General features: G+C 41.5%; 1 protein-coding gene across 1 annotated transcript in view; it reads right to left on the bottom strand.

The window, feature by feature from the left end:
* Positions 1 to 6,342: 6,342 nt before the first annotated feature.
* The window catches only part of ftsj1 (FtsJ RNA 2'-O-methyltransferase 1), a 55,850-nt gene continuing 47,651 nt past the window's right edge, over positions 6,343 to 14,541 (bottom strand). The window contains exons 8-11 of the mRNA XM_060935042.1: positions 10,537 to 10,639; positions 8,350 to 8,433; positions 7,744 to 7,847; positions 6,343 to 6,718 (exon numbers count right to left, since the gene is read on the bottom strand). Coding sequence (XP_060791025.1) covers positions 6,518 to 6,718; positions 7,744 to 7,847; positions 8,350 to 8,433; positions 10,537 to 10,639 — 492 coding nt within the window. The 3' untranslated portion in view covers positions 6,343 to 6,517. The remainder of the gene's footprint in view (positions 6,719 to 7,743; positions 7,848 to 8,349; positions 8,434 to 10,536; positions 10,640 to 14,541) is intronic.

The raw sequence follows: 14,541 nt of genomic DNA, 5'->3' as shown, positions 1-14,541 counted from the left end.
TTAAGGTGTGTCTGTGCACTGATGATACTGCTCAGGCAGTGTTTTAACTGGCCACACCTGTGTGCTGGGTGGATTATCTTGTATGGAACTTTACGTATTACTGAGCAGATATAAACAAATTATTTTGTTTTCATGTCAAACCCACAAACAATTCATCTGTATGCAAAAGTAACAATGAAACTCAACATTTCAATAAAAATCCCCCCTTATTAAGGTGTTGCATTTGCAATTTTGTTTAGTGTAAAATTTTCTATCGCAAGCCTGTTCCAAGATAACAATGCACCTCTCCACAAAGTGAGGTCTATCGAGACATGGTTTGCCAAGGCTGGTGTGGAAGAATTAGGTGGGGTTTACATTAGACCGTATCAGCGGATCATCAGATTAACGTTTTTAAAACGATTAGTGTGCACACAGCAACGCCAATACACGATTCGCGTGCACATAGCAACACCAATACACGGATACGCTCGGCTCCGCAGGCATCCTGCGCTCCAAATCACTCCGTCCTGAACAGCGAGTGCCCTCTGGAGGGTGCGCACTCCGGCCCTGCGCAGCTCACAGAGCGCGCAAGTATAGCGCACGAGCAGTGATTTGGGACTGAGCTGCTGTGTGTGTGATCTCAGTGCATGTCGGGCATGCGCGTCACTTACTTGCAAGTGGAAGGATGGCAAGCCTAAAGACAATCATAACTACACAATGGGCAGTATTTTCATACTTTTATACTCTTTAATGAAAGGTGATACAAGGCGGAAGTCCGCGCCGTTTTTCAGCAGTCGCGTCACATGACCAACGCCAGCGAATCAGGAAGGTGGATGTCACAGTGACGTTATCCAATGACGACGCCAGCTAGAGCTCAGCACAGCGTATCCGCGTATCCTCAATGTTTACACAGCACCAGACAAGACACGATTTGGATTGAATACGTGGACCCTGGCGGATTCCCGTTTCCCGGTGTTTCCAGGCGTTTTAATGTAAACAGACAGTGCATCCGCGAAGAAAACGAGACAGATACTTGGCCATGTAAACTTGGCCATGTAAACATGTAAACTTGGCCATAGAGCGATCTGAACAGATCCCTGACCTCAACCCCACTGAACACCTTTAGAATTAATCAGAATGCACAAATCCCAAAAGCCATGTTCTACTTTCTAGCAGAAAGCCTTCCCAAATGAGAAAAGGGGACCAACTTTCGGAACAGGCTGTTCAACAAAAATATACAGAATGGGTGTAAAGATCAGGTGTCCACATACTTTTGGCCATATTGTGTATATACAGTGCAGTACTCTATAAATAGTGTGTACAATACAATATACAGAATATGATGCAAGCATAGTTATGGCCAGTATATGCAACATGATTTAGGTTCTACAGGCTTTAACAGGGTTTTTTTTTTCTACAGGTTAATGTTTGTTCATTCATTCATTCTAAGTACTTTATCCTAGTCAGGGTAAAGACGGATCCGCAGTCTTTTGGAACACTAGTCTCCTTGGAACAGTGTATACGAGACTGGTATCCCATTCAGGGTGGACTCCCACCTCATACCCAGTATTCCTATAGACTCCAGATTCACCACGACCCTGACCAGCATATGAAAAACATTTACATTTCCTGGTGCATCTCAAACAAGTGTTGCCAGGCAAAACAAACCTTGCCCAGCAGCACTTATTTTAGTGCTTTTGATACTGATTCAATTTTACAAGTCTGGCCTATTCACCTTACAAACCTTCAGTTTGACATTTCAAGGTCACTCAAGTTCAACATTCGTGGTGTTAAATGAAAGCCCATATGGGACTATCTATATGTTGATGTTAATATTTCTCAATCATCAGCTGTCAGGTTATAGTCCGATGAAAATTCATGACCTTGAGTTTGACATTTCAAAGTCATTCAAGGTCAAAGGTCATGGTGGCAACTGAAAGCCCATATGGGACTTCTTATATGGTGATAATGGTAAATATCTGTCTACCATCAACCATTTTCAAGTTATAGCCCTCTGAAAATCTGTGACCTTGAGTTTGACCTTTCAAGGTCACTCAGGGTCAAAGATCATGGTGCCAAATGAAAGGCCATATGGGAGTTCCTATATGCTCATAAGAGTAAACATCTGTCTATCAGCAAACGTTTTTGAGTTATGATGGACAATACGTTATTTTGACCGATGACCTTGACCCCCCTGACATTTAACCCCCAAACGCTACAGAGACTGCCCAAGCTACCCCATCGAGCAGCATATGATTGGAAGCAGAACTGAAAGATGCACATTTTGGTTTTGGTTTGAAGTCAAAATGATGAATTTGAAGAAAGTTATTGCATAAAAACAATTTTGACCTTTCCAGTGACCTTGACCCAATTGCCCCCAAAATTTAATCAGGTAATCGACGGACCATTGCCCACGTACCCTGAAAATTTGAAGTCAATTGGTACAACTGTCTAGACACCAGATTGTTAACAGACAGACACACAAACAAACAGAAACAAACTGCACTGATTACAATACCTTGCACCACTGTCTCCATCGTGGGTGAGGTAAAAATTAGAATATTGTGAAGTAGTTCAATATTTTCCATCAGTTATTTAAGAAAGTGACAATGTAATATATTCTAGTCTCATTACATGTAAACGAAAATGTTTCCAGCCTTTATGGTCCATAGTTTAAAAAATGTAAAAAATAAAATAAAAAATCTCAAGATATTAGAACATTTAATTTTGAGTAAAACAGTATAAATACCATGTATCTCTCCATCTAGTTCAGTACATGCAACCACAATAATGGGGAAGACTACTGACTTGACAGTTGTCCAGAAGATGATCATTGACACTTTCTACAGGGAGGGTAAGCCACAAAAGGTCATTGCTGAAAAGGCTGGTTGGAAAAGGTGCACAAGCAACAGGGATGGCCTTAAGAGGACTGTCAAGAAAAGTTGATTCAAGAACTTGGGAGAGCTTCACAAGGAGTGGACTGAGGCTGGTGTTAGTGCATCAAGAGCCACCATGCACAGACATCTTCAGGAAAGGAGCTACAACTATCACATTCCTTATATCAAGCCACTCCTGAACCAGAGACAACGTCAGAAATGTCTTACCTGGGCTAAGGAGAGAAAGAACTGGACTGTTGCTCAGTGGTCCAAAGTCTTCTTTTAAGAAAAAGAAGGGCTTTATTTGTCACACATACACTTAAGCACAATGAAATTCCTCTCTGCATTTAACCCATCTGAAGCAGTGAACACATACTGTACATGCATACACACACATACCCAGAGCAGTGGGCAGCTATGCTATGGCACCCGGGCAGCAAGTTGGGGGTTAGGTGCCTTGTTCAAGGGCACTTCACCCCAAGGCCATCCCATGTTAACTTAACTGCGTGTCTCTGACATATGGGGGGAAACCAGAGCACCCGGAGGAAACCCACGCATACATAAGAACAACATGCAAACTCCACACAGAAAGACCCCCGTCAGCTACTGGGCTTGAACCCAGAGCTTTCTTGCTGTGAGGTGACGGTGCTATACCACTGTGCTGCCCTTTTTCAGCTGAAAGTAAATTTTGATGAGCTATAAGCCATAATCATCAAAATGAAAACAAAAAAAAATATTGGAAATGTTTTACTTTATGTGTAATGAACACAGAATATAAAGTTTATCTTTTCAAATTACGAAAAAAGTTAACTTTTCACGATATTCTAATTTTTTTGAGCTGCACTAGTATTATTAAGTACCTCAGCAGTAATTATTACTGCTTATAAAATACTTATGATCCTGCAATCTTAGCACAACTGGATATTTTACTCAACTGAACCTCCAAACTGTTGGGAGTGTTACAGTGGTGCTTGAAAGTTTGTGAACCCTTTACAATTTTCTATATCTCTGCATAAATTACCTAAAACATCATCAGATTTTCACACAAGTCCTAAAAGTAGATCAAGAGAACCCAGTTAAACAAATGAGATAAAAATATTATACTTGGTCATTTATTTATTGAGGAAAATGATCCAATATTACATATCTGTGAGTGGCAAAAGTATGTGAACCTCTAGGATTAGCAGTTAATTTGAAGGTGAAATTAGAGTCAGGTGTTTGTCATGTCATTGGTTGAAATCAGGTGTGAGTAGACACCCTGTTTTATTTAAAGAACAGGGATCTATCAAAGTCTGATCTTCACAAGACATGTTTGTGGAAGTGTATCATAGCACGAACAAAGGAGATTTCTGAGGACCTCAGAAAAAGTGTTGTTGATGCTCATCAGGCTGGAAAAGGTTACAAAACCATCTCTAAAGAGTTTGGACTCCACCAATCCACAGTCAGACAGATTGTGTACAAATGGAGGAAATTCAAGACCATTGTTACCCTCCCCAGGAGTGGTCAACCAACAAAGATCACTCCAAGAGCAAGGCGTGTAATAGTCAGCGAGCTCACAAAGGACCCCAGGGTAACTTCTAAGCAACCGAATGCCTCTCTCACATTGGCTAATGTTAATGTTCATAATTCCACCATCAGGAGAACACTGAACAACAGTGGTGTGCATGGCAGGGTTGCAAGGAGAAAGGCACTGCTCTCCAAAAAGAACATTGCTGCTCGTCTGCAGTTTGCTAAAGATCATGTGGACAAGCCAGAAGGCTATTGGAAAAATCTTTTGTGGACGGATGAGACCAAAATAGAACTTTTTGGTTTAAATAAGAAGCATTATGTTTGGAGAAAGGAAAACACTGCATTCCAGCATAAGAACCTTATCCCATCTGTGAAACATGGTGGTGGTAGTATCATGGTTTGAGCCTGTTTTGCTGCATCTGGGCCAGGACGGCTTGCCATCATTGATGGAACAATGAATCCTGAATTATACCAGCAAATTCTAAAGGAAAATGTCAGGACATCAGTCCATGAACTGAATCTCAAGAGAAGGTGGGTCATGCAGCAAGACAACAACCCTAAGCACACAAGTCTTTCTACCAAAGAATGGTTAAAGAAGAATAAAGTTAATGTTTAGGAATGGCCAAGTCAAAGTCCTGACCTTAATCCAATCGAAATGTTGTGGAAGGACCTGAAGTGAGCAATTCATGTGAGGAAACCCACCAACATCCCAGAGTTGAAGCTGTTCTGTACGGAGGAATGGGCTAAAATTATTCCAAGCCAGTGTGCAGGCCTGATCAACAGTTACCGGAAACGCTTAGTTGTAGTTATTGCTGCACAAGGGGGTCACACCAGATACTGGAAGCAAAGGTTCACATACTTTTGCCACTCACAGATATGTAATCTCATTATCTCTAGCCGCTTTATCCTTCTACAGGGTCGCAGGCAAGCTGGAGCCTATCCCAGCTGACTACGGGCGAAAGGCGGGGTACACCCTGGACAAGTCGTCAGGTCATCACAGGGCCGACACATAGACACAGACAACCATTCACACTCACACCTACGGTCAATTTAGAGTCACCAGTTAACCTAACCTGCATGTCTTTGGACTGTGGGGGAAACGGGAGCACCCGGAGGAAACCCACGCGGACACGGGGAGAACATGCAAACTCCACACAGAAAGGCCCTCGCCGGCCCCGGGGCTCGAACCCAGGACCTTCTTGCTGTGAGGCGACAGCGCTAACCACTACACCACCGTGCCGCCACAGATATGTAATATTAGATCATTTTCCTCAGCAAATAAATGACCAAGTATAATATTTTTGTCTCATTTAACTGGGTTATCTTTATCTACTTTTAGGACTTGTGTGAAAATCTGATGTGTTAGGTCATATTTATGCAAAAATATAGAAAATTCTAAAGGGGTCACACACTTTCAAGCACCACTGTACGTTTAAAACGTACAGCAATTTCAATAAAAGCACATTACATTTGGCAACAGCTGTAATTACTGACAGATATGGTGAAGTGTCACAGGAAGGCAGTCACGGAACAACAAGCAAGTAAAAGAAAGGAAACAGACACTATTCTGTTTCCTTTGAATCCCTTCCTAAAAAGTCCCTGGAGGCAGACCCTGTTTTTCAAGCTCATTATAGATTTATAGAAACCTTTGTCGTTCACAGCCATATTCTAGTCTTTGGTTTAAAATGGAAAGCACTTTGACCCACATATACATCTAAACCCCCATGATACCAAGAAAAACATGCATGTATGCCTATATCTACATACAATGTCTATACAAAGTTGATTCTACTTTTAGATGCATCACCAAAATTTACTACATGCTTAACTGAGAAGTGTATGAGTCTCTGTGGTGTGAATGCCAATCCACAACATGTGTTTAACACTAATGCCTAAAACAAACTACTTTAAAATCTACCCAGATTATCTTTTACAGATCTCTGTGGCGTAACAGCATAAATATAGAAAAAAACAGAGGTGAAGGTTCAATTATTTATTTCTAAAATGTATAAAAGCACTAAATCACTAAAATCCATGACATCCATATCAATAGCACTGAATAATATTTATCTAAAAAATCTGTTTCATGAAATACCTTATAACAGACCATAAATTTAATTTGAACAAAATGTCTTTAAGACAAAGAATAGTGTTCAGTGAGTTTCAGATTTGGAAGCATCAGTTTCCTGTTCAGTTCCGAGGTTCATGGTGGAAAGAGCACCATCAAGCAGGGCAGACGGCGAGTCCTCTTTGGCCAGCAGGTTGTTTTTACGTAAATGACAAGCTTGTTGATACGGGGGTTGAATCGGAGGCTGTGTGGGCGGCAAATACTCATACTCCTTATTAGAGTCCAGCTGCACATAAACACAGAGGTTCAGAATCCTGATAACCTGATTCATCCAATACATTAGTTACATTCAGATGCACCCCAATAATGTCAATAAAAACAGAGCCAATCAAAATTTTAAATTAAAAACACACACAACAACACAACCAAACATTATGGAAATGTCTTAACACTTCAATTGGAATAGAGTAAATAGAATGAGTCCAATCCAAATGAAATCTGACTGAGGTAGTAATAATCTGTTAAACAGAATTATAATAACAGTGGAAACCTTTGTGTCATCTTACTTTCACTCTCAGAATTGTGTGTGCATATTCTGCACGTGTTTGTGTCATGATACACTCCTGGTCCAAAAAACGGTTGTGTAAGAAAACATAGTTCATGCCACATGTGTCAATTTAATAACTGTGAGGTCTGATGAGCGTCAAACTAATATTTAGAGGTAACATGACTTCTGTAACATTCAATGTTTAATATTTTTCAGAAATGCAGCAAGGATCTGGGGATTCCCCAGACTGTGGCCTATAATGTTGCTAGCATTAAAAACTAGGTTAGAAGGCATTATATAATCCATTTTATATATGGATAATGTTTGCATGTTGTGTTCTTTTCAGCATCCTTCCTCCAGAATATTATGGAAATATAAAATGTGAGGTATTATACTGCAGTCCCAAATTCTTTTTCTTTCTGCCTGTTTAATAATCACATTTAGATGATATTTTGCTGAGATAGAAATAATTTACATGTTGTTAAAACCTCTCTTTTAAGCCTCATGTGCTTCTCATTGTTATGGTAACACTGACACTAAACTTTGCTCCACATGTGCATAATTCTGGATTACATTACAAGTAGCTTGCAGATAAATGTAGATTTTACACTGAATGTCCAGTTTCAGATGAATATAAAATAAGTTTATTTTGAAACTGCAATCAGAATGAATTCATTTGGACTGATGAAAATATTTTTCCCCCCAGTGCACCTAAAAACAATGAACTACACATTATTTCTCAGAAGTATTTCTCAGATGAGCACCTGAAGTGGGTAGGTCCTGTCCGAGTCAAACGCACTGAGGTCTCCACACGCCAGAAAAGGAACAATTATCCTGTTCGGTCCCTCAAGCTGGTTAAAATCCACATCTGACAAACAAATAGGAATTCTTATTTTAATACTTGATACATTCAGCATCATTGTCAACTTATCAACAAGTTTAGTAACAGGTGTTGCTCCAACAATAGTACGTCACTATTTTCTGGACTATGAGTTGCTCAGGATTAAGACATGCACTTAAAAAGACCCTCAATAAAACAGTGATGTGCATAGTTTTTGAATTATAAAAAGATGAAAATGTGCCTTCATTTCTAAAATGGATCTAAAAAATAGGCACATTATAATTATTAGTATAATATATACCTCGTCCAAACTTACATGTCGGAAAAGATTGTCCTAAAAATGACTGATGGACGTGAAGAGGAATAAAATCCGAGAGATTTCCCGATAATAATTACATTACCCACCTCTACATGTAAAACTACTTCAGTTAGAACAGGGATTTATAGTCCAGAAAATACGATAAAAGATTCATCACCAGTAGAGTGAAGAGTTGGTTTAGAAACAGCAGGTTGTATAAAAGTGTGTTACCATACGAGTGATCCAGCAACGGGTTAGACATGTTGGGGATGTAACCTTCAGGAGGCGAATAATTCTGACACACCACAAACGCCTCTTCAAGGAGAAAGCACACAACAATATCAATCTCAGACAATTCACTATGTGATTCAGATTAAAGTGATTTAGTTATACATCCTGATCCTCAGTGGAGTGATAATTCAATATCCAAGGAAATATGTTTGGGGGGGGGGGGGGGGGGGGGGGGGGTCATTCTGAAAGCAAACTGGGTTGTAAAAAAACATCCAGAAAGATCTGAATGGAAAATAAGACAGAAATGCTGCTTTAACAACAAATAAACTCAGTGGGTGTGGCCTAATATTCAAATGAGGTTAAATTAGCTTCGGGTTACTTGATATGGTTTCAGTAGGTAGGCTTCTTTCTGGTTTAACTTTTGGCTTTCTAGGTTTGCTTTGGTTCAGCTTTTACTCATTAGTTTAGATGTGGCTTCCCAAGTTAGCTTTCACTTAATAGGTTAGCTTTGGCAATTTCGTTTGCCAAGTCAGCCCTGGAACACTAGGTTAGTTTAGGCTCACCAAGTTAACTCTGTCTCACCATTGTTACTCACAGGCATGTAAAGTTATCGTGCAATGATAAATCATGATACAAATTTATGAATTATGAATCATGAGTATTATCAGGCTGCGTAATCTTAGTTTTTCCTCGCTGTAAATGTGTTGTTTAGACAGCAGAGGGGACACACATGAACACACGACTTCACCATAGGCTGAAGTAAAACAGCTCTAACACAGCTCCGTGAAGAGACAGACAGATAGACATAGACACACACAAAGGGAAAGAGCTGTTGTGTGATTGTACAAATAAGTTTAACAAGAAGTCAGAGCTCTCTTTTTCCAGACTGCTGAAAGCTAAAGAAAAGAGAAGCAAATGCAGGTAGTAATGTTTATAAAAGTTTATTAAGAAAAGGCCTTTGTTATGAACTTTTTCCATTTTTAATAAAAGAACCATTTTAGTTAATACTTTCCTTCAACTTTTACAAACATGCCTAAATAATTATTGTTGGTTATAAAGAAAATGAAAAGTTTTTAAATTTAATTAACAAAAGGAATACTTAAGTTGAGAAAGAATATGAAAAATGCTGCATTTTTGGTAATAAAAATTAAACATTTAATTGTATTCCTTTAAATCCATTTTATTTTTATTTGTTTGTTTCGGTTTCTAAAATATCATGGGAAAATCTAATCATGAAGTCAATATCATGAACTGAATCGAATCGTGATTTGGGTGAATCGTTAAATGCCTAGTTACTCAGACTCAAGAGAGACCATTCAAGCAGAAACTCAAGAGTTTTGGGGGAAAAGGTATATTGGGTAGACAAATTACATAAGACTTCTGATTGGTGAGAGTGGAACTTATGTAAGATTGATTTTAAGGTTTTCTTCACCACTCCACACCCAACATGAACAAGCATCATCAGGAGACGACACATCTCCCTAGCCTCCACATGAAACCTCACTCCAAATTTTCCCAAGTTGAATTGGTTGCCATGGAAATACGGGGGGGGGGGGACAGAAATCTCAAAATGTCAAAAGGCATAACTCCTCTCGTCACTTAACACAACTGTGAGGTTTCGTGAAAAAAAAAAAATCCTAATAGTTTTTGAGTTATGCCCCGGAAACTAAAACATTTAGACAGACAGACAGAGCGACTATATGCCGGGGGGATAAAAAGCTATGACAGCATATGACAGGTCATTGTAGGTTAAAAATAGACAGACAGACAGACAGAGGAATTTTCTGAAAAAAATATGAGATTGCAAAATCATAAATTTGCAAGAAACAAGTTACAAAAGACACATATTTGCAAGAAAAAGTATCCCATATTTACAAGAACCAAAAAAAAAAGGGGGGGGGGGGGGGGGGGGGGTCTGTTGCAAAACGCTTTGACTCTCTGGGTTAGTTTCATTTTCCAGACTAGCTTTGACTCTGCAGTTTACTAGATAATGAGGGTGAAGCTTGTACTGAGTTTACTCTAGAATAGCCCTGCACACTTTACATTGTAAATATTAGAAAAAGTCAACAAATTTTCTGAATTTGTACTGCAGATTGTGACACATGACAGAATTCTAAACTACAGCTACAGTGTCTCTTATCAAATCCTGTTCTTAGTCTCATGACCTGCTGAACTTTGGTCACTCACCAATGCTGGAGTTGCGGCTACTGCGAGGTTTGGCACAGGTAACTGTACTAAAGAAGATTTTGAGCTGAGAATAAAGCAGTGTCACATCCTTCCCTCTAAAAATCTGCACACACAAAGATAAAAACTGTTGTTTCATCCAACTATCAACCAACCATTCATGCAGACCTGAAAAGGACAAATCCATCCTGATTGATTCAATATTTAGATTTTTTTTTTTTTTTTTAAACTGTTTCCTACAATACCCACAAAGCTGTTTGACTACCCGCTGATAGTGATGCAGTGGGATTTAGCTCTAGCTTCAAGTCTATTTAAGATACTGATTCAGCAGTCCTTTAGACTATCCAGCTCTTTCAGCTTTTGCCATCGGTAGTCAGATGTTAATGGGGGGTGGTACCATCAAAAAATGAGAGATTATATGCAAGATGCATGCACTTTTGTAACTGCCCTGTTCTAACAGACCATTTTCATTTGATGACCTTTAAAACACTGGGGAGGTAACAGTTCATTTTGAAAGGTCCCAAACGTCCCCAAATCACATTGACTTACTTACTTTAAAAGTTTTCCATGGCATGTACGGTAGCTGCACTGCATTCTGCGACTTTGAACCCAGCATTTACTGTCTCCACTACTTTTACACTGGATCTCTCATTAATAAGATATTGAACATTGCTGGAAAATAGTGAGCAAGAAAAGAAGCTCTTGCGCTTTTGTTTTGACGAGCCAACTTACAACCCCAATCACAAAGTTGGGATGCTGTGTAAATCTTAAATAAAAACCGAATGCAATGATTTGCAAACCATGGAAACCCTATATTTCATTGAAAATAATACAAAGAAAATACATCAAATGTTGAAACTGAGAAATCAGTGTTTTTTTTTTTTTAATATATACTCATTTTTGAATTTGATGCTAGGAACAGGTTTCAAAAAAGTTGGGATGGGGCATATTTCCTATTGTGTTGCACCACCTCTACTTTTAACAACACTCTGTTAATGTTTGGGAACTGAGGAGATTAAGTGCTGTAATTTTGAAAGTGAAATTGTCCCATTCTTTCTCAACAGTTCAGGGTCTCCTCTGACATATTTTGCACTCAATAATGCACCAAATGTTTTCCGTAGGAGACCGGTCTGGACTGCAGGCAGGCCAGTTTAGCACCTGGGCTCTTGCTATGAACCCATGCAGTTGTAATACATGCAGAATGCAGCTTAGCATTGTCTTACTGAAATAAGCAAGGGCTTTCCTGAAAAAGATGATGTTGTCAAGATGGCAGCATGTTACTCCAAAACCTGTATATATCATTCCACATTAAATGTTGCCTTCCCAGATATGCAAGTTACCCATGTCATGTGCACAAATGCACCTCATCCCATCACAGATGCTGGCTTTTGAACAATCCAAGTGGTCTCCCTCCTCTTTAGCCTGGAGGACACGGTGTCCACAGTTTCTAAAAAGAACTTCAAATTTCGATTTGTCAGACCATAGGACAGTTTTCTACTTCGCTTCAGTCAATTGTAAAGGAGCTCAGGCCCAAAGAAGGTGGTGGTGTTTCTGGATATTGTTTATGGTTGTGGCAGTGGGGGTGCACTTGAGTGCTAGTTTGTGAATGGAGAGCAAAGCTGAGGAAGGTGAGTGGCAAAGTGATGGTACCTGTTGGTAATTAGTGTGCTATGTCTGTGTGTTTGTTGCAGTGATGGAGAGTAGATAAAAGGGGGGAGAGGAGTGGAGTGAGTTTTTCCCTGTGAGCCAGAGTGTTGACTCTGGCTATAATGCGTGTGTGCAGTTTGTTTGTGGAGCACAGAAAAAACGAATGCCCTTTTTGTTTAATAAAAGCGAGAGACTGAACCGAACCCACCTGCCCATGTATTTCAGTGTCTTCCCCAACAGGGAAGCTTTACACTGGTGCCGAAACCCGGGAACGCTGAAGTGAACCGTCTCCATGGAGTCCTCCCCATTCATAGAACTCGTCTATGCCCGCTCCACCACCCAACAGAACCAGCACCAGGTGCTGGTCGCAATGCATAATGAGCAGGAGTAGTGCTTTGAGGTTCTGCTGCAGGCTCAGCAGGAGGACTTCCAGGCACTCCTCCAACTAATTACACTTGCAGGTGCCCCAACCCCAGAGTCAGCGGGCTTTCTCCACATTACCCCCACGTTACCCTCACGAACATGGGACAATGGAGGCATGGGGGTAGCCAGACGAGCAGCAAACAGCCCGCCTGCTGCCACTCCTCTCCAGCGAAGTGCAGCTCGCAACCCAACAACTGCACACAGACAACAGGCTGGAGTGTGCAGACTTGAAGTGTGCGATCCTGCAGCGAGTCAGCTGCACCCCAAGCAACACCGTCAGCACTTCCGCGTGCTGACACTGGAGGAAGCCGGCTGGCTGTTCGCCTACAGACAGCAGTTGCAGGATGCCTGCTGGTGGTGGATGAGGGCAAAAGACCGCAACATCAAGAGGGTCAAAGGTCAGCCATACAGTTGCAATGGAGCAGTTCATTGCTCAACTGCCAAGGGGGACAGAGGAGTGGGTCCAGTGCCACCACCTGGCATCACTGGATCAAGCAATTGAGCTGGCGGAGGACCATCTGGCTGCAATTACAGTGGCAGGTGGACATCCTGCCTCCTCTCTCTCCCCCCCCCCTACCTGGCCCCTGCTTTCATTCCGCCCCTCCCTCCCAGTACCATGGAGTCGGGGCCTGGTACCACCGCAGCCAGCTCCCTTAGCTTGTGGTTCCTCTTCCCCCTCTTTCCCTCATGTTTCTGAGTCTTCCCCTCAGGTGAGCAATCCTCACCCCAGCAATGCACAGGTGAGGCCTGGGCCAGTGTGCTGGCATTGTGGGGAACCTGGGCACTTCCAGGACCAGTGCCATGCAATTGAGGTGGGGGCAGTGGTCCGGATCCCTGATACACCAGAAACTACCCTAGATGGAGCTGGAATGTACCACATACCAGTGAGTATCCAAGGGGGTACATATCACGCTTTGGTGGATTCAGGCTGTAATTAAACCTCAAGTCACCGTAGCTTGGTTCAAGCCAAGGCATTGGGCACAGCACGTCTGGTGAAGGTTCAGTGTGTGCACAGGGATACTTGTGAATACCCATAGGTACTGATCAAAATCATATTTTGGGGAAAAAAATTATAGTATCGAAGCAGCAATTAGCCTGTGTCTCAATCACCCACTAATTCAAGGGATGAATTGGCCAGGGTTTAGGAGCCTAATAGAGTGAGTGGTCGTGGGTGGGTCCTACAGTAGCGTGTCATAATGTTCACACTGTGATGTATGGTGATGTCAGGGAAGCCGTCCCAGAGCCATCCACGTCAACTCCGTATCATAGCGGCACAGAAAGCGGGAAGCGCACCAGCCCTCCCCATTCTCTCAGGAATTCCCTAATACAACCCCGATTCCAAAAAAGTTGGGATAAAGTACAAATTGTAAATAAAAACAGAATGCAATACAGTAAGCCCTCAGTATTCGCGGGGGTTAGGGACCGAACATGGCCGCGAATAAGCCAAAATCGCGAATAATTGTAACCCCCCCCCCCATAAAACTGCTCTTTATGTAGCGCACAGTACTCTCGTTGATGCCGTAGTGACGAGCCACTGCCGCAAAACTCTTCCCTTCCTTTAGCATATCGAGAAGTCCTACCTTCTCCTGCAGCGTCATTACCTTCTTCTGGCGCTTAGGTTCCTTGGCAGGAGCCTTAGAAGATGCAGAGCGTTTAGGAGCCATTGTAGGGTGTAAAAATTATTCAAAAATACCAAGAACGCACAACACGTGAACAAGTCTGAACTACGGGAACCGCGAGACTGTACTGTACAATGCGCTCATTCGTATCAGTCAATGAGCAGCAGCCCGCCATTCAAACTTCAGCCAATAGCGAGCGAGCATTCGGCTCCGAGAATGTAGCAGTGCGTAAACGTTCGATATGTTCGCCGCAAATGACCGCCGCAAATGACCGCGAATCGCTGAGATTTCCGCAAATGTATAGGAGATATGTTCTATA

The sequence above is a fragment of the Neoarius graeffei genome, chromosome 12 (genome assembly GCF_027579695.1).
Source record: "Neoarius graeffei isolate fNeoGra1 chromosome 12, fNeoGra1.pri, whole genome shotgun sequence".
NCBI lineage: Eukaryota > Metazoa > Chordata > Actinopteri > Siluriformes > Ariidae > Neoarius > Neoarius graeffei.
Note: the sequence above shows the minus strand (reverse complement) of the source record. Positions and strands in the feature narration are given on the sequence as shown.